This window comes from Bos mutus, chromosome 26, assembly GCF_027580195.1.
Source record: "Bos mutus isolate GX-2022 chromosome 26, NWIPB_WYAK_1.1, whole genome shotgun sequence".
NCBI lineage: Eukaryota > Metazoa > Chordata > Mammalia > Artiodactyla > Bovidae > Bos > Bos mutus.
Window position 1 is genome coordinate 12,250,428 of NC_091642.1, and position 26,849 is coordinate 12,277,276.

Here is a 26,849-nt window from a genome sequence, read left to right on the forward strand (position 1 = left end):
GCTGGACGACAACTGACCCCTGGCAAACAAGCCGAAGGCTGGTGGGAGTTTTGGGAAATAAAGTCTGAGAAGAAGGGTTCTGTCCCAGCAGAGAAGGTCTCACAGAGAGGTGGGCCCCCAGGCTGGGTGTTGACTCAGGTGGGAATGCCTGGAGGGGAGCAGATGCAAGGTGAAGGGGGGAGAGGAGCTCCAGGAACCTTTGGAAACGAAACACTGGGCAGCAAGTGACCCTAGCATAGACACCATTACTGAATAGTTTCAAGTTGGGCATTCCCAGTGGTCAGGGCTCCTTGCTCTCACCACTGAGGGGGAATTAGGATCTGACAAGATGCCTGGCACAGCCAAAAGGAAAAATAAAATTTCCAAGTCCCTTATCTGGGAAGCAGGAATAATTTCATAGGATTTTGACACAATACATTTTAAAAAAGAACCAACTCTCTGACCAAGGGAGAGGTGAGGGATTATTCTCAAATTTTTGTGGTACTTACACAGAGTCCTTTCTGTCTTGGTGCTAAAGATGAGGAGAGCGGAGTGCACTTTCACATCTCCTGGGGCCTGGTTCAATCCTTCTCCTGCTCCTAGGTCTGCGGGCACCTGTCACTTCCTTTTCCCTCACTCGTCACACAAGGACGTCAATTACAGCTAACGTCTGTCATGTGCCACGCACTACTTTCACTGCTTCCCTTGTCTGATTTAATCACCCCACCTCCCATTTATGGGCTTCCTTGGTGGCTCAGTTGGTAAAGATGGTGTTGGCTTACTGGTTTAGTCGCTGTCATGTCTAACTCTTTGCGACTCCATGGACTGCAGCCTGCCAGGGTCCTCTGTCCATGGAATTTTCCAGGCAATACTGGAGTGGATTGTCATTTCCTTCTCCAGGGGATCTTCCCAACCCAGGAATCGAACCCAGGTCTCCTACATTGCAGGCAGATTCTTTACGGACTAAGCTATCCACCTGCAATGCAGGAGACCTGGGTTCAGTCCCTGGGTGGGGAAGATTCCCAGGTGGTTTAGTGACTAAACCACCCCCTATTTTACAGCTGAGGAAACCAGGAAAGAAAAGGCTCTGTAACTGCCCACTGTTCCAGAGCTTTTCCATGAGGCTTTGATCCCAGGAGTTCTAAATCAAGACTGTTCTGAACTAAAACGTTCTCTTAAAAAGCATTGGCATAATTAAATAAGCCAAACCCCTCTGACACTAGCAAGACAGTTGCTTTATGTCCCTGACTCCCACAGAGGCAAGATAGGCACATTAACAAGAGCCTTGCAGCCAGCCCTACACTCAGCCTGTCACCACCATGCAAGGCCAAGGGACCGCCAACACAGGCTGGATAACTCCTGCCCAATACCCACGTGCCATCTAATTTTGATGGCTGAAAACATTCTAACTGCACCAAAGGGCTACCTGCTGATGATCTTCAGCGATAAAATATCCACCTCATTCAGTGACCACATAAGAACCCTTTACGTTGAGATCCACTGAGCATAGGATCAGGGTCTTTTCCAATGAGTCAGTTCTTCGTATCAGATGGCCAAAGTATTGGAGTTTCAGCTTCAGCATCAGTCCTGAAACTCCAGTACTTTGGCCACCTGATGAGAAGAACTGACTCATTAGAAAAGACCCTGATGCTGGGAAAGATTGAAGGAGAGGGAGAAGTGAACGACAGAGGGTGAGATGGTTGGATGGCATCACCGACTTGATGGACATGAGTTTGAGTAAGCTCCGGGAGTTGGCGATGGACAGGGAAGCCTGGCGTGCTGCAGTCCATGGGGTCAAATAGAATCAGACACAACTGAGCGACTGAACTGAGCATAGATGCCCAAGTCATCAAAAAGATGGTCGCATTCTTTACACTGATTCATCTAGTGAAAAACAGTCCAGAAGGCTTTTTGCTTCTTTTTATTTACACACTTGTGTTTCTAGAATCGTTGTTGTTGTTAGCCGTCAGCTTATACTCCTCAAATGAGTTCACCGCGTAAAGATGTTGGCGAACTCCCATGCGAATGACTTCAGCCTTTCTCATCAGGCTGAGTGGCAAGCACACCAGCGTGTATTTTTGTGCAGCACTGTCAGGCACCAATATTAAACTCAATACAGTCATGAGGAATTCAGCTCAGGGATTCAGCAGGCTTCCTCACAGCTGAGATCTCAGGCCCATCTTTCTCTTTCTTCTCAATTTCCACTTATGTGACAAAACGTATCTCCACATTCTGGAGCTGGGATACTTCCCAAGCTCTTAAAATACATTAGTCCAGAAAGATCCTTTCCCCTCCAGTGGCTTCACAGTGCATCTGATCCCTAACCCCAGTGACTTCGAGGAACCCAATCTGGGAAGATATACCTGGTCCCAGCTTGGCTTGGTGACTCAGAGAAATGTCAGATCAAGATGACCCCAAGACACTCACAGAACACGTGCCCAAGCCCCAGTGACCTGGACTCCAGGAAGGCGTGGGCCAACCTCAGGCAATACTGGAAACTGGTTTCTCTGTGTACTTTTGAACCCACGCAGCTGCTTGGTGAGACCTGCAGGTGGCCTGGGGCCAAGTGGGCAGAGATGCACTCAGCTGCGGCAGTCAGAGAGGTGTGATGGGCACATTCCCATTACCTGGGTTTATAGCCCTGGGTCTTCCCAGGTTCCGGCTGCAACCTGAGACAGAAAAATGACCAAGACTCATTTTCTCATGGGCCACACCAGTAGGGGTGTCACAAATCCCAGAGCAGGCTTGTAAATGCATCCGCTGTTTATTTTTCCTGAAGCCAGTGCAAGTCTATCTTGATGCTGCCACTCTTCAAAATTCAGAAACCACAGAAGACATTTTGAGTTACATTATTACTTTATTTTCCTTTTTTTTTACACATAGCATTAAAGCCATCCCACATACAGATATCTCTATGGCTCCTTACACATTTTATTCTATCTAAAGTATCATAGCTATTAGATGACAAAAATCATCCCATTAAAATGGCAACATTTCTGAAAAACGGGCTTCATATTTAGTGATGAGAAACTGACTCCCCATCTACTCCCCCTGCCAAAAAAAACTCCTTCAATCCAGAGCTAGAAAGACAGTTCACATCCATGGCTAACACATGGGGCCCATACAGAGAAGGCTCCAAAACAAGCTATGGGGTTATTAAACTTGTAACAAGCAACTTCTTTATTTGTACAGAATACGAACACAAGAAAAGCATCATTTTCCTTTTTAGCCCTTTTATTAGTGTGTTTTGCCTCCACCCAAGTTACTGCGTACCAAGCGGCTATGAAGAGTAAAAACCAAATGATTTTAAGTCCCTGAAATGCATGCAACTTATAATTCCTAAAGCACACAATCAGTTCCCAGTCTCCGGGGTGACTCTTCACTTCGTGGAGACTATGGTGCTGCCGGGTTAGCAGTTGTGTCTGTTGTGCTGCTGGGGTTTGGAGTTGCTGCTGCTTTGGCTTCCGGCGGCTGGGTTTCGGTTTTGGGGTCTTCTCCGTCTCCAGCACTCTTCTTGCTCTTGTCTGCAGCCATTTCCATGATCTCCTGTAGCGGCTGATCGGTCTCAAGCGAGCTGGGCTGGAGTTCGTAAACCTGGACTTGACCCGGGACATCTATTGCTTTCTGTTCAAGTTTTTCCAAGATGGTCTGAACCTTCCTGACCCCATCTCTCCTGGCCTGGCGGACATCAGCTCGTCCTTCTGGGTCTACAGAATCCAGAGCCAGTAGCTCTTTGGTCAGATACTCTTCTATCATCAGGTACTTTTTATCCGTCTTCTTGCCTTCAAAGTTGTCCACAGCCTGTTCCAGCCCTTGCACTTTCTCCAGGATGGCTTCTACTTTCAGCACACCTGGATGCTTTGGGGGCACTTCAGCTTCTCCTGGTTTAGGGGGTGCAGCTTCTGCAGGGGCAGGACTAGGGGCTGCTCTCTCTTCTGCAGCCACATTCTTGGGGGAAGAGGGGACGGCAGAAGGGACGGCAGAGGGAACGGCAGAGGGGACGGTAGGAGGGGCGGGGCTAGGAGGACAAGGCACCGGAGCGGAAGGAACCTTTATTTCCACCTTCTCAGAGGGAGGCGGGGGCTTCTGCGAAACAGGTTGAGCATCCACCTCCTTTCGGATCACTTGGATCGGGATGTGTCCAGGAGGGAGATCTGGTCCAGTTGGGCCTGGCCTGCTTTCTGGCTTGTTTTCAGGCTGGGGAACAGGCGAAGGTTCTCGATGGGTCATGGGCTGTGGGAAAGAGGCAAGGACACAGACAATTTTAATGGCTGAGAGTCACAGGTGGTCATTTGTAGCTAGTACTGACTAGAAGGAAATGGGAACGACTTTTAAAAAGTTTAACAGTATAAAAGAGATTTTCAAAGTCAACTGACACCAGTTACAAGAATAAAATATGGTATTCATCATGTATAATGGGGCTTCCCAGGTGGGGCTAGTGGTAAAGAACCCAGCTGCCAATGCAGGAGACATAAAGATGTTGAGTTCGATCCCTGGATCAGGAAGATCCCCTGGAGGAGGGCATGGCAACCCACTTTAGTATTCCTGCCTGGAGAATCCCATGGACAGAGGAGCCTGGCAGGCCACAGTCCATGGGGTCCCCAGGAATCAGACATGACTGAAGACACTTAGCATGACAAGCACACATGCATTGTATGTAACCAAACCATTGTTACGCTTCCGTTTGTTACCTTGGTCTCTCAGTCTGTTCTCTCTTACTGACTTTTTCTGAAGATGGAATTCTTACGGCAATGAAAAGAAAACCAACGTAATTTTTCAAAAAGGAAAATACCTCAAACTCATGCTGACTCCTGAGTTACTTCAGCTCAAAGCAAAGTCCTGGGTGACTCAGACTTTCAGGGGATGGAGCCGTGGAGTAATAACTGCCACTTGCCCCCTTCTGCGTGAAAGTCTCTGCTCAAGGTGTGACCTTCCCATCTCCTGTTTCAGCAAAGTTATAATCGTCTTTTTTTTTTTTTTAAACCTATGACAGCATTGTGGTTTCTGCCCAGACTGATGTATTTTTTTGAGAATAAGCAAGATGCCCCAAATGGGTAACCCTATAAGACTTCTGCTTGGACGCATTTGTGCCAGAGCTGATACTGGCACAGCACAGCACCTCCACACTGACCGCACGGCTACAGAGGCTGAGATGCTCTTTAATGTGACTATAAGCCAGAGGCGTGTTTTAACAAATGAACTATGCCTGCAACAGAAGTAACTTGGTTCACCCAGCATTCAAGTGAATATCTAAAAAAAACTCACACACTCTGATTTCATCAGCTGGGAAACAGGAGTTAGACTATAATACTTGTAAAGTACTCCATATTAAAAACATTATATCCCACTATAATGTTCAATTAGGTCAAATCTTTGCAAGCCTCCAACATGGGATCTCTGAATAACCTGTGAAAGGGAGGCCACTACAAACAATAAGATTAAGTGGAAATAGGATGAAATATTGTTTCACCAATTACACAAAATATATAGGAAAGATATGAGAGGAAACATTGCCAGCTTGGCAAATGAGCACTTCTTTCCCATTTGAAAGGATTACTGAGTTTAAGTTAAAGATCTGATGGACGCGTGGCTGTTTGAACACCACTAGCCTCCTTTTCCATCAAATCTCTTCTGCCAACCAGCAGTCCTCAACTTTGGCCCTTGGCATTCATGAACTAGCCACACGCCTCTCCTTGGGCTTTAAAGCAATAGCTGAATAAGTGACTTTAGAAACACTTAAGAGGGGGTGTGCCCGCTGGCTTGTACTTTTCAAAAACTTTTCAAGGTCATGATAGCAGAAAAAGACCGAGAAACTGATCCAGATTAAAGGAGACTAAAGGCAAATGACACCTGCATGCAATGCTCACGATCCTAGACTGCATCCTAGAACAAAGGGGAAACTGCTCTACAGGAGATGTGGAAACAAACTGTGTATGAGACAGTAATGTCGTAAGGATGTTAACTGTACTACATCTGATCACTCTAATGTAGTTATCAATGAGAAGGTAGCTCTCTTAGGAAAACACCTGCTGTCATGTTTAGGGGACAGGGGCATGTTATTTATAACTAAATCTCAAACAAAAATATAGATAATATATGGAGAGAGGAAAAATGACAAGGCAAGTGGAGTAAAACATTAACAGTGAGTATGGCTGAATCTTTGCTTTCATGACCTTCACGTATACTGGACTTCCATTCTGTAAGGTTGGAATCATTTCCAAATAGAAAAGCCAAAAACAAAACAAAAACAAAAGCCAGTAACAGGAAAGCACTCTGTTAGAGGGCCCTGGACAGTGTCCCCATTTGTAGGAAGAAGATGCCCTCCATTTGTTTACAGGGGACTTTCCTTTCAAGAACAGTGGTCAAGAATTCACTCAGCAGCTGAGGGGCCCTGGCTGCTGGGTATTCTGCGGCTCTAAAACTAGAAGACTGCTTCCCCTAGGAATCAGTGCCTGCACATCTCTGTGCTGTGTGCTGTGCTAAGTCGCTTCAGTCACGACCGACTCTTTGTAACTCTATGTACTGTGCCCACCAGGCTCCTCTGTCCATGAGATTCTCTGGGAAGAATACTGGAGTGGGTTGCCATGCCCTCCTCCAGGGACTCTTCCTGACCCAGGGATTGAACCTGCATCTCGTATCTCCTGCATTGGCAGCTGGGTTCTTTACCACTAGTGCCACCTGGAAAGCTAGTGCATGCCTCTACTGAAGGTTAAACGGGCACTGCCTGTGACTTTCACCAGACAGGCAGGAAGGTTTCCCAGCCACCCAGCCGGCCGGGCATCAGCTGGGCAACACAGTCCTTTACTGCAAAGGGTAAGACATGCTGCCTGTGGTCAAGGTCAGAGCAGAGCCGAAGAGAACAGATGAACACTTCTGAAATGCAGAGAATAATCAGATGCTGAACTGTAAGAGACTAGGCACCCTGAGAAAAGATCAGGCTGCATGGAAGCGGCAAGACTGGCTTGTCCCTTGGAGGATGGGAAAAGTTTAGATTGTGGAGGCATCTCGGGAAGTGGGTTCAGTGTGAGCAAAGAAACAAGAGAGGAGACAACAGACGAAAGGGCCAGCAGGGTGCAGAAGGGGCATCCGTGAGGCAGGAGATGGAGGCTGCAGCTGGAGTGTGGAGTGGGGTGCGGCAGGGCCCTGAAAGGGTAGGGCCCCAGATGTGTGACGCCATGCTCTGCCCACCTTTCCCCATCACGGTGGCTGGAACTCTGCCCCTGAGGCAGCTGCTACAAAGAACAAGCAAAAGCTATAGAAGGCACCAGAGGTTCACAGCCCTCGCCCACATCTGCTGGTGACCAGCATTTTTCCGGGATCTCGGTCTCCCCAGGAAGGGCTGATGAGGGCAGGGGACCCAGGACACCTGCACAGAGCTCCTCCGGCCCTGGAGAGATGCCACCCCAGCCCATCTGCGACACCGACTCCCATACCTGAGGCCTGTCGACCGTGGTCTGCACACGGACAGATGGCGGGGGTGGCACTGGTGTGCTGCTTCTGGCTGGAGAGCCCTCCCGGCTGGACGTACTCCGGACAGGAGGCCGGAAGGGGGATGCGGTCCACGTGGTCCGGGGCTCCCAGTCATCCCCCTGGATCTTGTGGTACACGGGCTGGTGCGTCTGGTACTCGCCCTGCTGAGCTGGGTAGTGTGTCTTCTGGGCTTGGTGGAAGGATGGCTGGGCTGCCGGCCGGGTGACATTCTGCTCGTGTATCACAGGGATGGAAATGTAGCCCCGGGGGAGCTGGTGACCACCCAGGCTGCTCCTGCCAGTGGAGGCGGGCAGGCTGGCTGAGGAGGAGGACGAGGAGCAGTCTGAGGCCGCTGGAGACTGGGACCGCTGCAAGACACAGAATGCAGACACATGGCCCTGTGAACCCTTGCCTGGCTCTCCGACTCTGCCTGCAGTACGTGCCTGCTCAGGGTGGCAGGCTTAATACAACCTCCCGTTAAGCCTTTCCAGTGTCCACATGTACTGTTCAGACTGGGAACTCAGGAGTCAAGAGGCCTGGGCTCAAATTCTCAACAGCCCGACAGCTTTGTTGTTGTTTCAGTCACAAAGTCGCATCCGACTCTTTGTGACCTCGTGGGCTGAAGCCCACCAGGCTTCTGTGTCCATGGGATTTTCCAGGCAAGAATATTGGAGTGGGTTGCCATGCCCTCATCCAGGGGATCTTCCGGACCCAGGGACTGAACCTTGGTCTCCTGCATTGCAGGCAGATTCTTTACTGTTAATGAGCTACGTTTAAAGTACAGAAAAGAGTAACCCCTCCTCACCTAACTTGAAGATTCTGTAAAAGAATCAGTGGGTGTGTCTGGCACCAGCACCACCCACAGGAAGTGCTCACTAAGTTTTAATTATTGTTGTCATTTCCTTTCCTCTTTCCTGAACTCTTTTCCTGCTTATCCCCAGAGAACCCAGGGGCCAGCGGGAACCACGTCCCCATGTGGACCAAGGCAGGCCAGGCCCCTCTCCCTTCCTGACAGCCTACTTTCTATTTTGGAAGAGCAGAAGAGTGTTTCCCCAGCTGGCTTCTAAGGCCCCTGCTAGGTTAAATTTGTGAAGATTTCTCTGACTGACACATCACTTTTGATTTTTACACCAAAAACATTACAAATATAGGTACTGCCTCTCCAAGAAAGGGTAAGTGCCTCCTGTGTGAGTGTGTGCTCAGTCATGTGCGACTCTTTGCAACCCCATGGATTGTAGCCTATCAGGCTCCTCTGTGGATGGAATTTTCCAGGCAAGAATACTGGAGTGGATTGCCATTTCCTTCTCCAGAGGAACTTTCCAAACCAGGGATCCGACTCACGTCTCTTGCCTCTCCTGCACTGACTGCCAGGCAGGTTCTTTACCACCGCACCACCTGATGCCTCTATTAACTATGTTTTTCACGTGGAGTGAGCATTTGTGCTCAAGAGCAGCGCGGGGGACACAGTGGGATGGTGTCCCAACAGGAAAACCCAGAGGGCCTATGGCTCAGGATTCCTGCTGGGGTCCACTGGCCTTCAAGTCTCAGCTAAGAACCAGGTTAAGGACTATGCTTTAACTGTTAGTACAAGGAAGTGCTGACCTCAGGCTTAAAACCTGAAAAAATAATTTTATGCTTTGTTTTAAACAGCAGACACTGTGAGGACAGGCATGCGGTCTCATTTTCACATCAGCGTAGCTCCGAGCAGTTAACACTCACCCGTGAACACTGAACTGAGTGAAATGACACAGAGCCTCTCTGTGTTTCTGACACACAAAGCTCAGTGGGAATGAGAGGTGTCATAGGAGGAGCCAGAAGGCAAGGCTTCCAGGCCCTGCAATGCCACTTCCGACTTTATGCTTTTGGACCAAGCTGTTACCCCTTCTTGAGCCCCAGTTCCGGAGCTTCAGAAACAAACTACAATCTCTGCTCACCTGAAAAACCAGCCTGTGAAATGCTGGGGGGACATGGGGCTGTCAGCAAGCGATCTTTGCTGGGTGACGCCGGCCAGGCCCGGATGCCCCACATCTCACGGGGTTGTCATGAGGGTCTGGGGTCATCTGTGGTCTGGGGCAGCCCAGGAAGCACGAAACCCAGCTCCCCGCCATCTCCTCCCCCTGCCTGCACAGGTCACGGTCATGTAGGCCTGTGAGCCAGGCCTCTCCTTACCTCGGGTCCATGGGAGGCTGGAGGCTGGGCCGCTGCAGCAGCTGCCGCCGGTGCACTCGGTTTATCTGGCTGGCTGGCTTCCGCCACACCCCGCAGGGGCGACTGGGATCTCGGGGGAGCCGCCGCAGCTGCCTCGGTTTGGAAGCGCTGCGTCCCGGGCTGGGAGTATGCAAAGACAGGGTGCGGCCGGCTCGGGGCGCCTTCATGAAGGACGGGGATGGGAATGTAGCCTGGCCGGAGCTGGGGGTACACGGCATGACCTTCTCTAGTGGGCAGCAGCCTGGCGCCCTCCCGCGAAGGCCCATTTGCAGAGGATGCGGTTTCCTAAAAGTGAGAGGAGACACAAAGACCTGTTAGAAACTGGGAAGGAAACAGCCCTGAGCAGGAGAAAGCATAATGCCACGTGCTCCGATCTTCCAGAGTGACTCTGGGCCCCACAGTGCCAGCTAGGACAGCTGAGCACAGAAACTGTGGGTACCTCCCCTGATCCCCTACTTCTTCCAGACCTCTCCTCCCTTGCTGAAGCTGCTGTTGGCCCAGGAGTTTAAGAATCAGAAGCATCAAGAGAAAGTAAGAGACAAGTAAGGTATCTGTGGAGCACAGGAGAAGTTCCAGTTTCCCGAACTGGTAAGACAGGTTTTTGTTCTGGATGACAAGGCAGCCTTGCATACAGGAGAGTTCCCGACAACCTCCCAAACCTTCAGAGACCCAGATCAGAAGATGCTAGGAGGGTCCAATGCCAACTTGCTAAGGGGATTACAGCCAGCATCTCGGCTTCCTAAACGGTCCTCACATTTCCTGACAACGCAGATTCACGTGGGACCCTGACACAGGCCACAGCCCAGAAATCTGCAGAGAAGGGGTAGCGGCGGGCAGGCAGCTTCCTCAGGAATATTTTCAGAACAAGAGGCAAGAAAGGGAGATACCCAAGGAATGCAGAAGAGGCACAGGATGAGAACAAAACCCGGGGATTAGTTGTGCCGGTCTTGTGATGCCAACAAAGCTTGCTTGGCGAGGAGCGGCTGGGGTCCCTCCTATGTCCTCTCATGAAGTTCTCCCTTCAGTGGCCTGGCTATTTTGGGACCCTTGAGAAGGCCAAGTTCCAGATGTACCACAGAGAAAGATCCTGTTTCAGACAACAAGGCTGGCCAGTCACTCACCAGGCAATGTCACTCCTCACCAAGCAGAGGCTGGGTGACTGAAGCCAGGGACCCCTGTGGCTTCCTGTCCTGACCATCTAGAGGGTCCTTTCACAGAGGAGGGGGCTGAGGATTCGTGCCACTTCCACGCATCCAAGTGGACAAACTATTATGCCTCCTTACGAGGCATGCCCCTGAACGGCAAACACCAGAAGGCTTGAGGCTCTATTCCCGCTGAGGCGAAGCTGGTCACAAGGAGGGCAAGCCCTGGACCTTAGATCTTTCAGACCCGTGAACCTCTCTCTGCCCTCCTGCTGAGCCCGCCGCCCCAGCGGGCCTCCCAGCACTCAGGAGAGGCCCGGGTGTTGCCATGTCCTTGGGGACACCGGCAGACAGGCGGTACTCTCAGATTAGAATACCCACGTGCTCAGGGTGGCGGCATTATTTTAGCCTGCTTAACTTTAGGGTCACCCAAGAGCAGGGAGTGGGTCCAGGCGTCACATTCAGAAGCGCATTCCTGCCACGAGACGGGCACCAGAAGGGAGGCGGCAGCAGCGCTGAAGGAGGCCTGTGCTGCCGAGTGCTGACTCATCACAGGCCGGCTGGGCACCTCGTCCTCGCCCTGGGGCACCATCCCTCCAGCCTGGAGCGGAGCCTGGACAAGTGCGGGGGGCGGTGTCCCTGCTGGCCTCCTCCTGGCCACACACTAGAGCAGAGATGGGCAAGTTAGCCGCCCTCGTCCGCTGGCTGGCCCCTGGTGAACACCCTGCTCCCAAGCTACTGGGTACCGTGGTTTACACCAGCAAGGCCCAATCCCTGTAGGCCGGGGTCTGCGTGAAACAAACAGGATGACCACCTGGAGAGCACAGGGGCCCACCTGGGCTTTTCTAGTAAGGTGGGGTTTCCTAAAGAAGGCTTGCCTTCTTTCTTACCTCTGTTAGTAACCATTCTTTCATTGGGGGTAAGTCTCTTCACCTCTCTGAGCCTTAATCCCCTTTGCTAGAAAGTGGAGCTAGCAACACCCACTTTACAGGTCTGTAGTAAGCTGTTACGAGAGCCCATGGAGAGGGGTTTGCCCAGGGGGCTGAAAGGCAGTCCCTTCTTACACAGGCACAGGATGCTTCGACTCAAGACGCCCAAGGGTCAAAGGAATCAAATCTGAAGGACTCAGTTAACCAGTGGTAACCGGAGTCAGGAAGGTGGACGCACCTGGAGGAAATGGTAATCGTCTGGGAAGGGACCCTCTGAGGAGATGCAAAAGCTCTCTCTCTCTCTGGGTGGTGGAGATAAATGTGTACACCCATATGTAAGAGCAGTCTCTCTCAGTCTCCTCGTCTCGGGAGCCCCCACGCTGCCCATCTCCTGCCTCAGTCCACCCACACCACCCAGGCTGAACCCGTGAGGGCGGCCACCCCCCACCACCCTGCTGTGAGCTGTGCCTCCGCCTCAGACCCTCCGGGGCCTGGAAACCTTAGAGAGGCCTGGCCACTCCTGGGGGAAGCCCCTGGATCCAGAAGGTCTGAGGGCGGGCCTGCCAATACATTTTATGCACCTTGCTGAATATATTTTGTGCCTCAATTGAAAATGGAAAGGGAAGAAAAGGGAAGGAAAAAGGGGAGGAGGGCAGAGGAACAGCCTGCCTGCCCCGGGGCTGTGAGAGCACAGCCAATACCCGGCCTGGGTCTTGGGAGCAGTGCGGCGCTGGGGTCAGTGGAGGGAAGCGCGTGGTCGCTGTAGGCCGGGGCGGGGGCGTCAGGGGCCCAAGCTGGAAAGAAGGGAGGCTGGGAGAGGCCCGGAGGCTGCTTTCCTATAGTTCTGAGGTCTGTACTCCCGGTTCCGAGTGAACAAATGGCTCATTCATGCCGTTTAATAAAAACCCCACGCATCTCTTCACAACTGTCGTATCTAAAAGAAGGCAGGCAGCCCTGATGCTCTGGTGGGCGGTGGTGGGGGTGTGTGGCGGGCTTTGTTTAGAAAACACTGCCTGAGGTAAGTTTTAAAAAACCATCTCACGTCTATGGACTAGAAAACTAACACTTCTACGTGAACAAAAATTTAAACCTGAGTGAAACACCCGCCCGCGATAAGGTCCGCACGGGGTGCTGATGCCGCCTCCGCTCCCACTCTGCTCTTGTTAGAGCCCTGTCAGCAGTAAATGCTTCAGGTCTACGAACCAAACTGAGGACCCAAAAGAGCCACACTGCCCTTTTTACCTTCTGTGGTGTTTCATCAGAGTCTAGTGAAAGGAAAGATGTACTTTTTTTCCGGGGTGGGGGGCGGGGAAGACTTTAAAATGTTTAATTTATATTAAAGTATTTATATGACTATGTATTTAAAGTAAGTATACATTCAAATGGCTTTCCCGGTGGCTCAGACGGTAAAGCGTCTGCCTGCAATGCGGGAGACCTGGGTTCGATCCCTGGGTCAGGAAGATTCCCTGGAGAAGGAAATGGCAACCCACTCCAGCACTCTTGCCTGGAAAATTCCATGGATGGAGGAGCCTGGTGGGCTACAGTCCATGCGATCGCAAACAGTCGAACACGACTGAGTGACTTCACTTTCTTTCTATACAAATATATATAATAAATATATATTATAAATGTTTATAATTATCCTAGGAAACGTCTAGAACGTGTCTCCTTAGTCCCGTAAGAAGTGTTCTCAAGTTCAAGCCCAAGCCTCTTGGTTCTGCTGGCCGGCATCTTTCATAGAAGACGCACTACCTGCCCCGCCCTGACTTCGCTGGGGACGGGGCTTCCGTCTCCTGGGGGTTTCGCTTCTGTGAGGCCGGGCGACAGGGACAGGGTGCCAGCAAGATGACCAAGCGGACGACGGCCGGCCCGGCCTCCCCATCACCGCCTGCCTCGCTTCCTGAGGAGCGGTGACAGCATCACAGAATTACCCTCCAGTCAGCTCAGCTCATTATCCTTATCTGTGGGCAGAGCCATCAGGAATACATTCATACAAAATCCAATTAGGAAATCAGAGCCTGACTCCACTGCCTATCTCACTGCACTAATTTATAAAATGAACCGGCCAATTCTTCTTCTTTGGGCATTACGTTAAAATCCTCTGCAGGTGCCAAACAACTCCATGAGAAGGCCAGGATGAAAAGCGGGAAAAATCGCCTCAGATGAGCCAAAACTTGCCCTCACAAATATCAGGTATTATTACTAGATAAGCCTGGGGTCAGGTTCTGAGCTCGGACGAGGGTGTGGCTTACAAACAGGTCTTATTTACTCATTGTTGTTGTTCAGCCGCTAAGTTGTGTCCAACTTTTACAACTCCATGGACTGTAGCACATCAGGCTCCTCCCTCCTCCATTATTTCTGGAGTCTGCTTAAACTCACATCCATTGAGTTGGTGATGCCATCCGACCATCTCATCCTCTGCGGTCCCTATCTCCTTTGGCCCTCAATCTTTCCCAGCATCAGGGTCTTTTCCAGTGAGTCAGCTCTTTGCATCAGGTTGCCAAAGTACTGGAGTTTTGGCTTCAGTATTAGTCCTTCCAGTGGATATTCAGGGTTGATTTTCTTTAGGATTGACTGGTTGGATCTCCTGCAGTCCAAAAGACTCTGAGAGGATGACTACGCTTCACCACTGGTTTTTAGTTAACAGCGTGGGCACTAAGGGACAGCTAGCAGACTTGCAAAGAGACTGCATATGGTCCCAGAGTCAGCTCTGCCCCTAAGGAGGCACTACGGAAGCAGCTTACTCCTACCCTCCCACCCCCAATTTCCTGAGCTGTGAAATGATGTGCTATAAAGCGGTGGTTCTCAGACTAGGGGCATGTGGAACACCCAGGAAATTAAAAAAAAAAAAAAAAATGCAGATTCACTGTTCCGTCCTAACAAAGTCTGACTCAGAAGGTCTGTGGGGAAACCTAGCCCCTACGGCCCTGGGAGCACAGCTCTAAACGAGGGTCCTTCCAGATGACCTTCTCCCTGACCTCTGATCCCAAGATCTCTCCTAGCTGTAAACACCTACATAAGGCTCAAAAACAAGGAAAAATTGATGCTGCAGAAATCTAAAAATGATCACTCTTAACTGTACTCAGTTAAATCACATCAGTAATCGCTGGAACTCAAGGTGCCCCGAAGTTTCAGGAAGAGGAGGAGTTCCCTGTGCTATACAGTAGACTCGGGACCTGAAAAGCAGGCTGGGACCATAAGCCCCGAAAACCGTGCCCCCATGAGCCCCAACCTCAGCTCCACAGCGCAGTGTTCTTTAAAACGTGGGCTGAGCAGCTACAAACGACGCTCTGAATGAAGGGGAACAGCCACAAAGGCAACCCGGAACACCACCGCCTTGACAGCCCTGGAGTCTTAAGTAGGACACACTCTATTAACTGGGTTTTTAGGCCAAAAGAGCCTCATGCCTGTCAGCTAGTGACTTTTACTAATGATACTTCCAAGACTTCTAAAACAAGGGGGGAAAAAAAGATGAAGGGAAATAAGAATCCTGGGACTCCCCATTTAGTGAGGACCTGGATCAAAATAAAGTGGCCTGGGCTTGCCTCTCTCAGGCAGGAAGCAAAACAAAAGAAAAGCTTCCTTCTAAAGCGCACACAGAGACCTGAGCTTCAAGGTCCTACAAAACCTTCCGTTTGGTGTTATAGGCCACAGAAAAGAAGCAGGAATTATTGCCAATGTGATATATAAACAGATACCTACATTCCCACAGCCAAACTTGAAGCTCCCACTAGAGTGTGGTAAAGGGTCTCTTCCACTGCTCCCAACCCTGTTTGGGGGCACATAAGAGACACTGGGCAAACTGAATAACAGGCAAAGTCCATAAGAGACACTGGGCAAACTGAATAATAAGCAAAGTCCACACCCACCACAGTCTGCTTACAGCGCTCCTGGTGGGACAAGAGTCTACACTCTAAGCGATCTAGTCCCAGGTGATCGAAGGTTTTATCTAATACACCCGTTATTAGAGTATGTACACTTCTCTACAAAACAGAGCTACAGATGTACAAAATAAACTTATGGTCACCGGCAGGGAAGGGGGGATAAACTGAAAAGATATATACACATTATGGTACATAAAGCAGATAACTAATAAGGACCTACTGAATGGCACAAGGAACTCTTCTCAATACATCCGTAACGGCCTACATGGGAAAAGACCTAAAAAAGAGTGGATATAGGTAATGTATAACTCATCCATTTGGCTGTACACCTGAAATTAACACAGTACTGTCAATCAACTATATTCCAACAGCAACTTTTTTAAAGAAGTATGTGGCCCTGATCCTGGGATTACTGAGATGGGTGTCCCTATGCGCTTTTACTAGGGAAAACTTTTTTAAAAAAACATGACATTGCTTCTCTTTGCAGCTGTGTCCCAACAGGTAGGAATGAACCAGCGTGAGCCCCCATCTCCAAGCTGCCATCCTGGACTCCAATCCCGCCCCGTGGCTTGCCAACTGCGTGCTCTCGGACAGGACTCCTTCCTACTGAGACTCAGGTCCCCTAGCTTATAAAAATCCCCTGCCTCCCAGGACCTGTTGCCAAATTTAAGTGAAATAAGGCACAAGAAAGTCTCCGTGAACTCTGAGCGGTCCTGTGCCCTGTATAACCGCGCTCTTCCATCCCACAAATAGCTACTGATGGACCCAGCTTCTCCCAAGCAACTGCTGGTTGGGCCTACTGTTCAGAAAGTTGTAAATTCAGGTTTAATTCCTCAGTGGTCTCACCCAAGTTGGTAATGAGCCTGTTAAAAGTTTGAAGCCCTTTTATCTGAGAGTCCTAAGAGCACTAATTAGCAGGGATGCCATTTTCTCTGTTAAGACATGTTATCTAATGTTTCATACTGGAAGCAAACACAGCCAAAGACAACTCCAGAGTTCTGAGCCCTACACTCTCCTCTGCCTTCAGGAGGCCCCCAACCCTGGAGGGGCTGCCTTGCAGACAATCAACACCCAGTCTGCAGTGACTGTAATGCCTGCACACGTGCCCCTGAGGCCCAGGGGGAAGAGTCAAGCCAGGCTGGGGCAGAAGGAGTCGCCTAGGAGTAGAAAGTCTGCTAATGTCCCTTCAACATCCCCAGGGTGTCCCTCCATGGCATGTAAGTCGTGGGCCACAGCGGAGTATGTCCCCTGCTGGAGAGAGTGCTTGGGGCTCAGAGTTCCTCACTCCCTGGAGCCCCCTTCAAGGGTTCCCAAGGTCACAGGGGAAGTGGCTGCAAAACCAAGAAGAAAACCCTGGATCCTGGGAGTTCAGCTCCTGAACTCAGTGGCTTCAGGGTATTTAAAAAACTACCTACTTCCTCCTCAGGAAAAAAATTAAAAAAGGTAGGGATCTGCTTTAATCAATCTAAAGCCACAAGCCACAGACGGAAAAGTACCTGAAATCTCCGTATCTGGAAGCAAACTCTTGTCTGAATTTAGATAAAGAGACCCCTTTACCCCCATGGGTACATTTCCATTGGTTTCTCAAGGTTCTGTCTCAGAGGCCAGCCATGCATAGCATCTGTTGGTAGCAGGGTGCTGGCTTTACTGGACATGCATTTTGCACAAAACACAATTCCCCAACAGGAAAAAAAGTCACATCTCCAATTCATCAACCACAGCTCAAGCAAGGGGAGACTGACAGACGGTGGCAGCCCTGGGAGGAGTTTCTGGGGCGGGGGACTCCTTCCCCACCCTAAGCGGCTTCTCAAAGCACTCCTTTCCCAACAACCACACTCCCTCAAGAGGGTGGTGAAAATTAGAAACCCCCCCCCTCTCCTTCTGCCCCTTAGGGTAGCGTCCAGACCACCTGTGCACACGGCTGATGACCCCCCAACACCCTTGGGCATCTGGTTCCTGCTGGCACTGTCCTCAGGCCCAGGCAGAGACCCTCCCCTCGATCATAGGGTTGAGGGTAAACACAGCACTCCCTGAAGAACACAGAACACACAACTGCCCTGGCCTGTCTCGGGCAGGGATCTGGGGCCAAGGCTACAAGCTGCTGGGGCTGTGGGCTACAGGTCTGGCTGAGGCTCCAGAAGGCTGACGTCCGCACTGAGTTCCTGCCCAGCTCCTGTGTATCCCCCATGAGGGGCATAGGAACCCCCAAGGAAGGGTGCTGAGGGCGTCAAGACACTGGTGGAAGGACAGTCAGCTGAGGTGGTTCAGGGGCCATAAGAGGCCTTGCCTCAGGAAACGACTTCATGCCCATCTGGGAATCGGCAGACCCACATCCAGCCAGCACTCTCTACTGTGTGGGGAAGCCGAGTGCCTCTCCGAGAATCCCCTCCGACTTCTTGGTGGAGGCTGGGGCCCACAGATTGCACACACGCCTCAGGTCAGGCCCTGGCTCCTCACAATCCCGCTGGATGAGTACTGGTGTACGCCCATTTCTCAGAAGGGGAGACTGAGGCTGGGCAGGGGGGAGGTGAGTGATTTTACCTGAGACCACCGGACACGTGAACACTTTCACTATTCCTGTCACACCTGTACACTGTGGGATTAATAACTGTTGATGGCTAAGGACGAATGAACATCTGCAAACCCTTTGTCTTCCTGGGGGTGAAATCGCAGCAGGAGGGAAAGCATTTCATTTCACCCGGTGGAGCTGAGCTGAGGCACAGACCTGGAACATTCAGTTCAAGTGTGCTCCGGGCCAGGGAGCCAAGGCTCAATGCTGAGTCACCGCCTGGCTAAGGCAGGGCAGCGAGAGTGGGGCACTCAGTTCTGAGTCACCACAGACCGGAGACTCCTCAGGCCCAGCCCAGGGCCTCTGCTGGGAGTGAACCCAGGTCCAGCCCAGCAGCAGAGCCGGGTCCTACTCTGACCCTCAGGCTCCGTGGGATAATCTGGAACATTTAAAAAAGCCATGTGGCTGCCTTCCCTGCTACACACATGTTCTTTCCTATCTTCCTGCCGTTTCCACTTCTAAACCATTCATTCATTCATTCTTTGTCCAAGAAAGAATTTTTAACGTAATTGAAAAAATTACAACAATTCTACTTTAAATTTTCAAGAAACCAAGGAAGTTACTTCAAAATAGGAAATGCCTGTTCTTCAACAGGATGCTAGGGAATTTTCAGGGCTAAGTCTCATCTCCCCCACTCAGGACGCAGCTCTGGGTAGGGGAGCTCTCAGGAGGCACTTAATGTACACAGGATTTCGCAGCTGGCACAGGGGTAAAGAATCCGCCTGCCAGTGCAGGAGGCACGAGAGATGTGGGTTCAACCCCTGGGTCGGGATGATCCCCTGGAGTGGGAAATGGCAACCCACTCCAGTATTCTTGCCTGGAGAATCCCACGGACAGAGGAGCCTGGTGGGCTACAGTCCACAGGGTTGCAAAAAATCGGGCATGACTGAGTACACACACACGCTATACATAATATTATGGAGGCAGCAAACAATCTGCAATCCTGGTCTTCAGAACCGACAGTGAGCAAGAGGCTTTGCCGCTCTGCAGTGTCTGACCTTACTGCCAGCCTCACAAACGGAAAAACTGGAGACAGACTCCTCGCACAGCCCTGGCTTAGTGGCATCTGGCTGCTGACAGCAACCAACCTCCCTGGCAGGCCGGCTCTAAGATGCTGTGTCACTGGCGGGGACAAAAAAAAGACCGCCTCCAAACACGTAAGGATGAACTTAGGGAATCAATACCCAAGTCCCCTGTGGAGAAAAGGCCATTCAGAAATTCAATAAAAAGGAACCGGCAACTGGGAGACGTTTGGGGACGAGGCTGACGCCGCTTAGGAACCGACAGAAGGCTTCCTGCAACACACACGTCAGGAAGGGACGCTTGTCTTCAACAGCCCGGAGCCCAGGCCCATGTTTTCCTCTTCTCCACAGAGAATTGTACATATTGAGCCCGTGGACCTTGCCAGGCCCTGAAGAGGCAGAGAGATGAAAGAGTCGCAGAGTCTGCCTCTGGGACGCTCAGCCCACAGGGACGTGACCTTGAGGCAACGCAGGAACGTGCTGCCTTTTAGAGGAAAGTTTCAAATTGAAGTAATGTGGCATCTGGAGCCGGGATGGGCTGCTTCCAACTGGAGAGATGGGGGAAACGCTTTGTGGAAAATGGCCCTGAAGGAGGCAGAACTGTCCTCTGTGTGACATTTTAACACCATGACTCGCAGAGAGCGGGCAGTCAAAAAATTTCGGCAGAGATGAATGAGCGGAGACTGGGGCTTGTCTTCTCAGCTCAGACCCAGGCTCAGGAAAGGAGCCAATGTGTCTGACGAGCTGTAGGAGATGGACTCAAGGCTGTTTAAAATCGGGGCTGTGCCTGGCGAGCTCAGAGCATAAAGGTCTAAGTTTAAAGAAGCGGCTAGGCCCGCTAGCATCGAGTCTGTCACCTGGGGTGGGGGCAAAGCTCTGCTCACAACAGTCTGTTCTGTCACAGCTGACAGGCTTCAGGCCAGGGACCTCCCCTCTCTGCACGTCTGTCTCCTCGTGTATAAGGTGAATCTGACAGCTTCCACCTTCGTGAGCGCCTTTGAGGGTTTAAAGAGATAAGGTTTGTAAAAGCACCCACCTGTGTCTGGCACATGTCTACAAAGGTGTTGACAGACGGCAAAAATCAGTTCCTCCCTTCCTACAGAAATTCTCTCTGATCAAGCTTTTGAGAGCTGCCTGACTGGCTGAAAAGCTGCCAAGGCCCCCAAAGAAATCGTCCTAGAAATATGTGAAGACTGAACAACACCAACTATCTCACCAGGCCGCACGATGCCAAACAAGGGCTGGAGATCAACTTTCACATCTGCAAAAGGAGGGGACTTGGAGCCTCGCTTCACAAGTCCAGCTTTTTGTCTGAGAGCTGAGGCATAAAAGGATCATGGGCACGCGGACTTGATTCACAAGCCATGGGGAGCCGGGAGGGCCTGGAGAACTCTGTCAGGTATCAGAGAGGTTTCCTTGCGGTTCATCAGCACTGGAGGATCCTCAGAGGTTCCCAATAAGCAAAGCCTTCAGCTACTGCTCCCAGTTTCTCTATGTAAGGCGTCTTAAACATGTTAAGAGCAACATTAACACAGCAGAACTATGAAGCAGAAAGAGTAGGTTTGGATTGATGCATGGCTTCCTAATTTTTACGAAAAATGCCAGGTCGTTTTTAAATGTCAATGGGAAGGAACCAACGTGTAGAGTGGTTTATATAAGGCAGCTGTGTGTCATTCCAGAAACGAGGACAACCTAATCAAGCCTCATGGGTGGTATGAGGCTTCCTGACTCACAGGCAGCCCCAACAGCATCAAACAGCTAAGCCTTCCCGGCCCTGGCTAACGTCAACCGCCGCCACAGTTCCTGCGCGCTGTCTCTACCCCCTGTAAAGGGCAAATATACACCACGACACAGGCGACAAGTTATTGGTCAGGTCTTGCATAGGCCAAACATGGACTGTTCTTCAGAGGGGAGAACGAAGGTCCTGGATGAGCTGGGCTCCAAAGGCATTTGTTTGGCCATGTTTTTATTAAACCCTCAGCAAATTGCTATTCATCTGTGATACAGACATTTGCTCCAGAGTCACTGCAACTGGCTGGAAATATAAAGGAAAGAATGGCCGCTCCTTTCCTGTGTTCTGATTCTAAGAGGCACAAGAGCTTGCGATCGATCTGCAAACCACAAGATGATCTCATCTCTCGGAATATTCAGGAAGCTCTCCTGAACGTGAAGGGGAACAAATGGGTCTCTGCTTCAACTGAAACTCAAACCAGCTCTGAGTTCCTCTGCAAGGATGCTCCTATCTGTTTCCTATAGGGCCTGAGGATAATCTGTCAAACGACTGCGGTGAGATTCAGCTGGCAGGGCAAGCCTCTGGCCTGCTTCTCCTGGGGTTCCCAAGGGTCTGGGGATCACCTCCCCACACCTGGCACTGGCACCCTGCCAGGTCCATCCCTCCCCCTACCATCCCCATCATCATCCCCAGAAACTCAGGCACCTGCTGAGTTTAACCAGGAAGGAAGGGAGGCTCGGGAGATGGCTCTGCAGGTCTAGATGTGAAGCAGGATCCTTTGAGGATGCCAAGGCTCACACAGGTGCACACAAAGTCATAGCTCCCCCACGCCACCCCCTCTAGGATGTGGGATCATTGTCCTTTGGTGACTCTCAAGTGCCCAGGTGCCAGAATCAAGAACCAACAGGGCAGCTTTTTCTGACATACAGATTTCTGGGTCCTACCCTGAGCTACCGGGATCCAACAAGGGAGTACGCACAGCTGGCAACCTGTGTTCTCCTCAGGCTTCCCTGGAGACTGCCAGGCTCGGGAATCCGTGCCCAGGCACCTCCGGGACCGGAAAAGCTAGAACCGCCCTGCTCCTCTGCCCAGGGAGGTTTGTGAGGGAGCGGCACAGCACCACACTCCAAAGCATCTGGCCTCTGTTTATTTCACAAGGCGAGCCAGAGGAGCGGCCCGCATAGAAACTGTACGTCTCAAAGAGGATGCCAAGCCCTCTGCCAGAGAAGGGGCCTGGACTGGTAGGAACTTGCCAAGAAACGTGTGCAGAAAATCGATATCCAGGAAGACTGCAGGTGGGAAGGTTCAGATTCTCAGAGTGGAGCTGGAGTAAGCCCAAAGCCTTTGCCTTTAGCTGCCCTGCCTCTGCAGTGAAGGGCAAGATACTTTCACTTGCCCCCTCTTTAAAAATGGGATGAAAGGTCACTCTAAACACCTCAGGGAAATGGGAGAGGATCAACTCTAAGACAACAGCAAATAAAACTAAACCATACACAAAGTTCTAGTCTTCTTCTTTCCAAGAAAGTCATTCATTTACCCATATGACTAAACTGCAAACACCCCAGAAACTGTCTTCCCCTGAAGAGGGCTTTCTCTGTTCTTCATGTTCAGTGAATAGCCCTTGATTGACTGACAGCATCTTCCCTGGAAGGTAAGGATGCTCAGAGGATCCTCTTAGCTCAGTTCCTCTAAAATCACCCTTTGTTTTTTGCCAGAATTATTTTCTCAATCCACATTAAGAAACCAATCTCTGATATAAAGTGCTAGTGAAGGATATTCACTTCATGGCAAATAGATGGGGGAAAAATGGAAACAGTGAGGGACTTTGTTTTAGGGGGGCTCCCAAATCACTGCAGATGGTGACTGCAGCCATGAAGTTAAAAGACACTTGCTCCTTGGAAGAAAAGTTACGACCAACTTAGACAGCATATTAAAGTTTTAGGGGGGCTCCCAAATCACTGCAGATGGTGACTGCAGCCATGAAGTTAAAAGACACTTGCTCCTTGCAAGAAAAGTTACGATCAACTTAGACAGCATATTAAAAAGCACAGACATTACTTTGCCAACAAATGTCCTTCTAGTCAAGACTATGGTTTTTCCAATAGTCATGTATGGATTTGAAAGTTGGACTATAAAGAAAGCTGAGCACCGAAGAATTGATGCTCTTGAACTGTGGTGTTGGAGAACACTCTTGAGAGTCCCTTGGACTGCAAGGAGATCCAACCAGTCCATCCTAAAGGAAATCAGTCTTGAATGTTCATTGGAAGGACTGATGCTGAAACTGAAACTCCAATACTTCGGCCACCTGATGAGAAGAACTGACTCACTGGAAAAGACCCTGATTCTGGGAAAGACTGAAGGCGGGAGGAAAGGGGATGACAGAGGATGAGACGGTTGGATGGTATTACCGACTCGATGGACATGAGTTTGAGTAAGCTCCAGAAGTTGGTGATGGACAGGGAAGCCTGGCGTGCTGCAGTCCATGGGGTCCCAGAGAGTCGGACATGACTGAGCGACTGAACTGACTGAAAGATTTTCCATCATTCACAGAAGTTAAAGTGAATTAGTCACATAGTTGTTTTGTGTACATCAAAGCACAGTCTTGAAAGCCATGAAGCCCACAGAGCTAACAAAGTGAATGTTAGTTTTTTCCTTATGTTCTAGTGCCACGTTGAGAAATCTCAATTAATTTGGTAAGCAGCTCTTTTCTTGAGTTGATCACATCCAGCCATCACCATCCAAGTAGTCACAAAAGCCAGAAGGGCAGAAAAACAATCAAGTACTCCAGCCTGCCCAGTTCACCCTTAAATTTCACAGAAATTTAAGACTCTTCTACCTTCTTCTGAACAATAAACTGCCTCTTAATTAGGACTTTCCAGTGTAGGTCTCTCTTTGCTATTGGTACTGGCTGAATGGCCTTTGGAAACACATGTGAACTCTCTGGGTTTCTTTCTCAGAAAAAAATAGAGGCTGAGCTAAAAGATCTTTAACCATCTTTTGACTTTAAAATTCTGTTAAATTTTCAAATCAACTTTCACAGCATCAAACTTCTGATTTACTAGCTCTTATGTTCCACTTGTTGAGAAAAATAATAGTAACTTAACCTGTTTTTTTTCCCCCTTGAAAAAGTTTGTAAAACCACAGCCTAACCCATCCATCGTACGTAAGATCTCAACCTGCTGGGTGAGTTTCATGTTGAAAACCAAGTGCCAGAGATGTGGCATGTACACTGAACTCACAGTGGATATGTTCATACTTGATCTACACTCACCACCACCAACGCCAGTGGATTCTGACTCTTCCTGTCTCTATAGGAAGGAAGCCTCAAAATGACAGGATTTTTTTTTTTTTTTTGGCCTCAGTGAAGATCTACATCCTTGCAGGCTGCATTAACAGAGCTGGTTTGAAATGAGCTTTAGTTTCACTCAATAATGGGCTGAACAGACAAAAGGAATACATGGTTATGTCGATCCCAGCTAATTACAGCCTCTTGAAATAATTTTCAGGAATAAATATACAATTAATTTCTTATAAGTATAAGCTGCTGATTGTACAATATCTCACTGTTGGGCACCAGAGTTTCATAAATATTTTAAAGGAAAAAGCTGCATAAAACTGAAGGTGGTTAACACAGATTTTTTTCTTCTAAAACAATGGTTTATAAAACATTTTTAATTCTGTGAGTTTTTAAATCTTCAAAATAACTTACCAGCTCATGTCTTTTATTTTGCCCAGACAATGTAACACTACTACAAGTCTAGTTCTTTTTGCCAAGCTTTACGTTTTGAAAAAGCTCAAAGTTATAGAGAATTACAAGAGCAATACAATTAGTTATAATTTTTTAAATTAACGGACTCATTCCAAGTTTATATTTTCAAATTGTCATGGTTCTAAGGATTAAGTAGTATATACACCCCTGCATATATGTAAATAAGGCATACTTCTAATACAAAAGTATTACTACTAAATTATTTGTGTATTGGGGATAAGAAACAAATCCTAAATATTTTAGTAGCATAACAAGGAAGGGAATGTATTGATATTAAAAAAGAAAAAAAAATCTCTTTCTGACCAGGGTGAGGCAGTATCTAAGGCGATAGCCAACTAGGGGACAGTCTGGCATCTTCAGTTTAGAAATTGCCTGGAAGATTGCATCTTATTTTTAACAAGTCATACTAGAATATATTCGTAGTGAAGACAACTTTCAAACAATAATACAGTTTTAATTTCAAATACAGAAGGGAAAAAAAAACAAGAAAAGGAATGCATTTACATCAGTCTCCTGAGTCACTCTGTGCCTGAGGTGGGAGAGTGAAGTCAAGATACCCTCACCCAAGTTCAGGAACTTGAGGAGGTAAAATTCCTAAGAGACCCTAAAGGACCCCCACATTAACTTGCCAACGGTCCCCTGGCGTCTGCCAAAGCACGGTCAGCAGAGAGAACCGAGGATCTGAGCCCTGGAAGCCGGGTGGAGACCGTGGCCGGGCCTGACCCGGGCCTTGGTGCTGAGCAGGCCGGCCACCCGTCGTCTCCTGGCCCAGGGCCCCTCGAATGGAGCCGGTGGACGGGACCTGGTGCCACAGCGCAGGTCCCACTTCCCGCCTGACCCCCGGAAACCAAACACGGCCCAGGGAGGGCAGTCCTCTTGGGAACCTCCCCAAACTGGCCCAGACGCCGGCCAAGGGCGGGCCTGGAGAGGGGGCTCGTGGGGGGCGCAGCAGGCCGACCCCCCTGGGAGCTGGCGTCCTCCAGGGGATCCGTGCGTTCCAGGCGGCCTTCACTGACCTCCGAGGCACCGGCTGCGGCCGGCGGGCACCTGGCGCCTCGCGTCCCCGCAGGCCCAGTCCAGCCGCCCCCGCCCGGCCCTGTCCCCAGACTGGCCGTCGATGGGGGTTTGGGGGGAAGGTAGAGGGGGAGCCGCTGGCCAGGGCGCGGCGCGGGCCTTGCTCACCTTGGGGCCCTCGGGGGGCACGCGCGGGTCGTTCCACGTCGTGGTGCGGTTGTTGTGGTCCACGAAGAAGGGCCAGCCGGTCTGCGGGTCGATCTTGATTTCCCAGCCAGGGGGCAGGGGGTCGCGGTCTCCGGCGCCGTTGCCGGACGCCATCTGCACCATGGGAGAGTGGGTGGCTGCGCTCATGCTGGGTCGGGGTCGGCCCGGAGGGGCGGCCGCCGGGGTGCTAGGGTGCAGGGTGCCGGGTCGCGGGGTGCTGGGTCACGGGGTCGCGGGGTGCCGGACCTCCAGGTGTAGGGTCGCTCGCTGGCCGCGGCCGGAGCGGAGAGTCGGGAGCGCCGCCGACGTGTCCGGGAAGCCGGCGCCGGGCACCTTTATGAATTAAAGGAGGGGGTGACGTGGCCGGAGAGGGCTGGAAGTGTCTGGAAATAGCCTCCTCGCTGCCAAAGGGGAAGGAGGAGATAAAGGGAGGTAGCAACTGGCCGGCTAGAAACTTCTGGTCCCATCCAGAGAAGTTGGCGGCGGCTCGGGTTGGATGCGGAGCTCCGCCCTGAGTCATCGGCTATAATCGGGGCGGGGCGGGGCGTGGGCGGAGCATCCGCCGGCCGCCCCTCCTCCACCCCGCCACCTCTTCCCCTACATTCGCGGTTCCCGGGGGGCAGGGGATCCCTGGCGGAGTTGTCCCTGAGCTGGGCGGGGGGCTTGCATCCGAGGGATCCCTGTGCCGCCGAGCGGCAGGTCGAGCAAACCCCAGGGGACGTCATCTGTGTGTCCTGGGCCGGTTTCGGTTTTCGGATTCGCTTGGTCTTCTTCGAGCCGCGTGGGTGTTCCCGGGACTGGCTCCTTCGTGTAAAAACAAACTCATCGTTAGCCTTTTAAATCGTTGGGGATTAACTAGAGTCTCTCCCACCTCGCCTTTGCACCCCTAGATTACTGATACTCCGGGACACTGGTGACCCTCAG

At 50.7% G+C, this 26,849-nt stretch overlaps 1 protein-coding gene across 1 annotated transcript; it reads right to left on the reverse strand.

Annotated features, from left to right (window-relative positions):
- Positions 1-2,816: 2,816 nt before the first annotated feature.
- BAG3 (BAG cochaperone 3) lies at positions 2,817-26,390 on the reverse strand. Its single transcript, XM_070363883.1, has 4 exons — positions 25,887-26,390; positions 9,619-9,942; positions 7,413-7,817; positions 2,817-4,212 (listed from the first exon to the last, which is right to left on the reverse strand). Exons 1-4 carry the CDS (start codon positions 26,070-26,072, stop codon positions 3,373-3,375), a joined length of 1,755 nt encoding a protein of 584 aa, XP_070219984.1. The 5' UTR covers positions 26,073-26,390; the 3' UTR covers positions 2,817-3,372.
- Between the last annotated feature and the right edge of the window lie 459 nt (positions 26,391-26,849).

Bases quoted from the DNA above. Each gene is read 5' to 3' on its own strand.
- BAG3 (XM_070363883.1), bottom strand. From the start codon at position 26,072: ATGAGCGCAGCCACCCACTCTCCCATGGTGCAGATGGCGTCCGGCAAC. The intron at 9,943-25,886 runs GTGAGCAAGGCC...TCTCACTTTTAG, and splicing joins TGCCCCCCGAGGGCCCCAAG to GAAACCGCATCCTCTGCAAA. The intron at 7,818-9,618 runs GTAAGGAGAGGC...TGTGTCTTGCAG, and splicing joins CAGCCTCCCATGGACCCGAG to CGGTCCCAGTCTCCAGCGGC.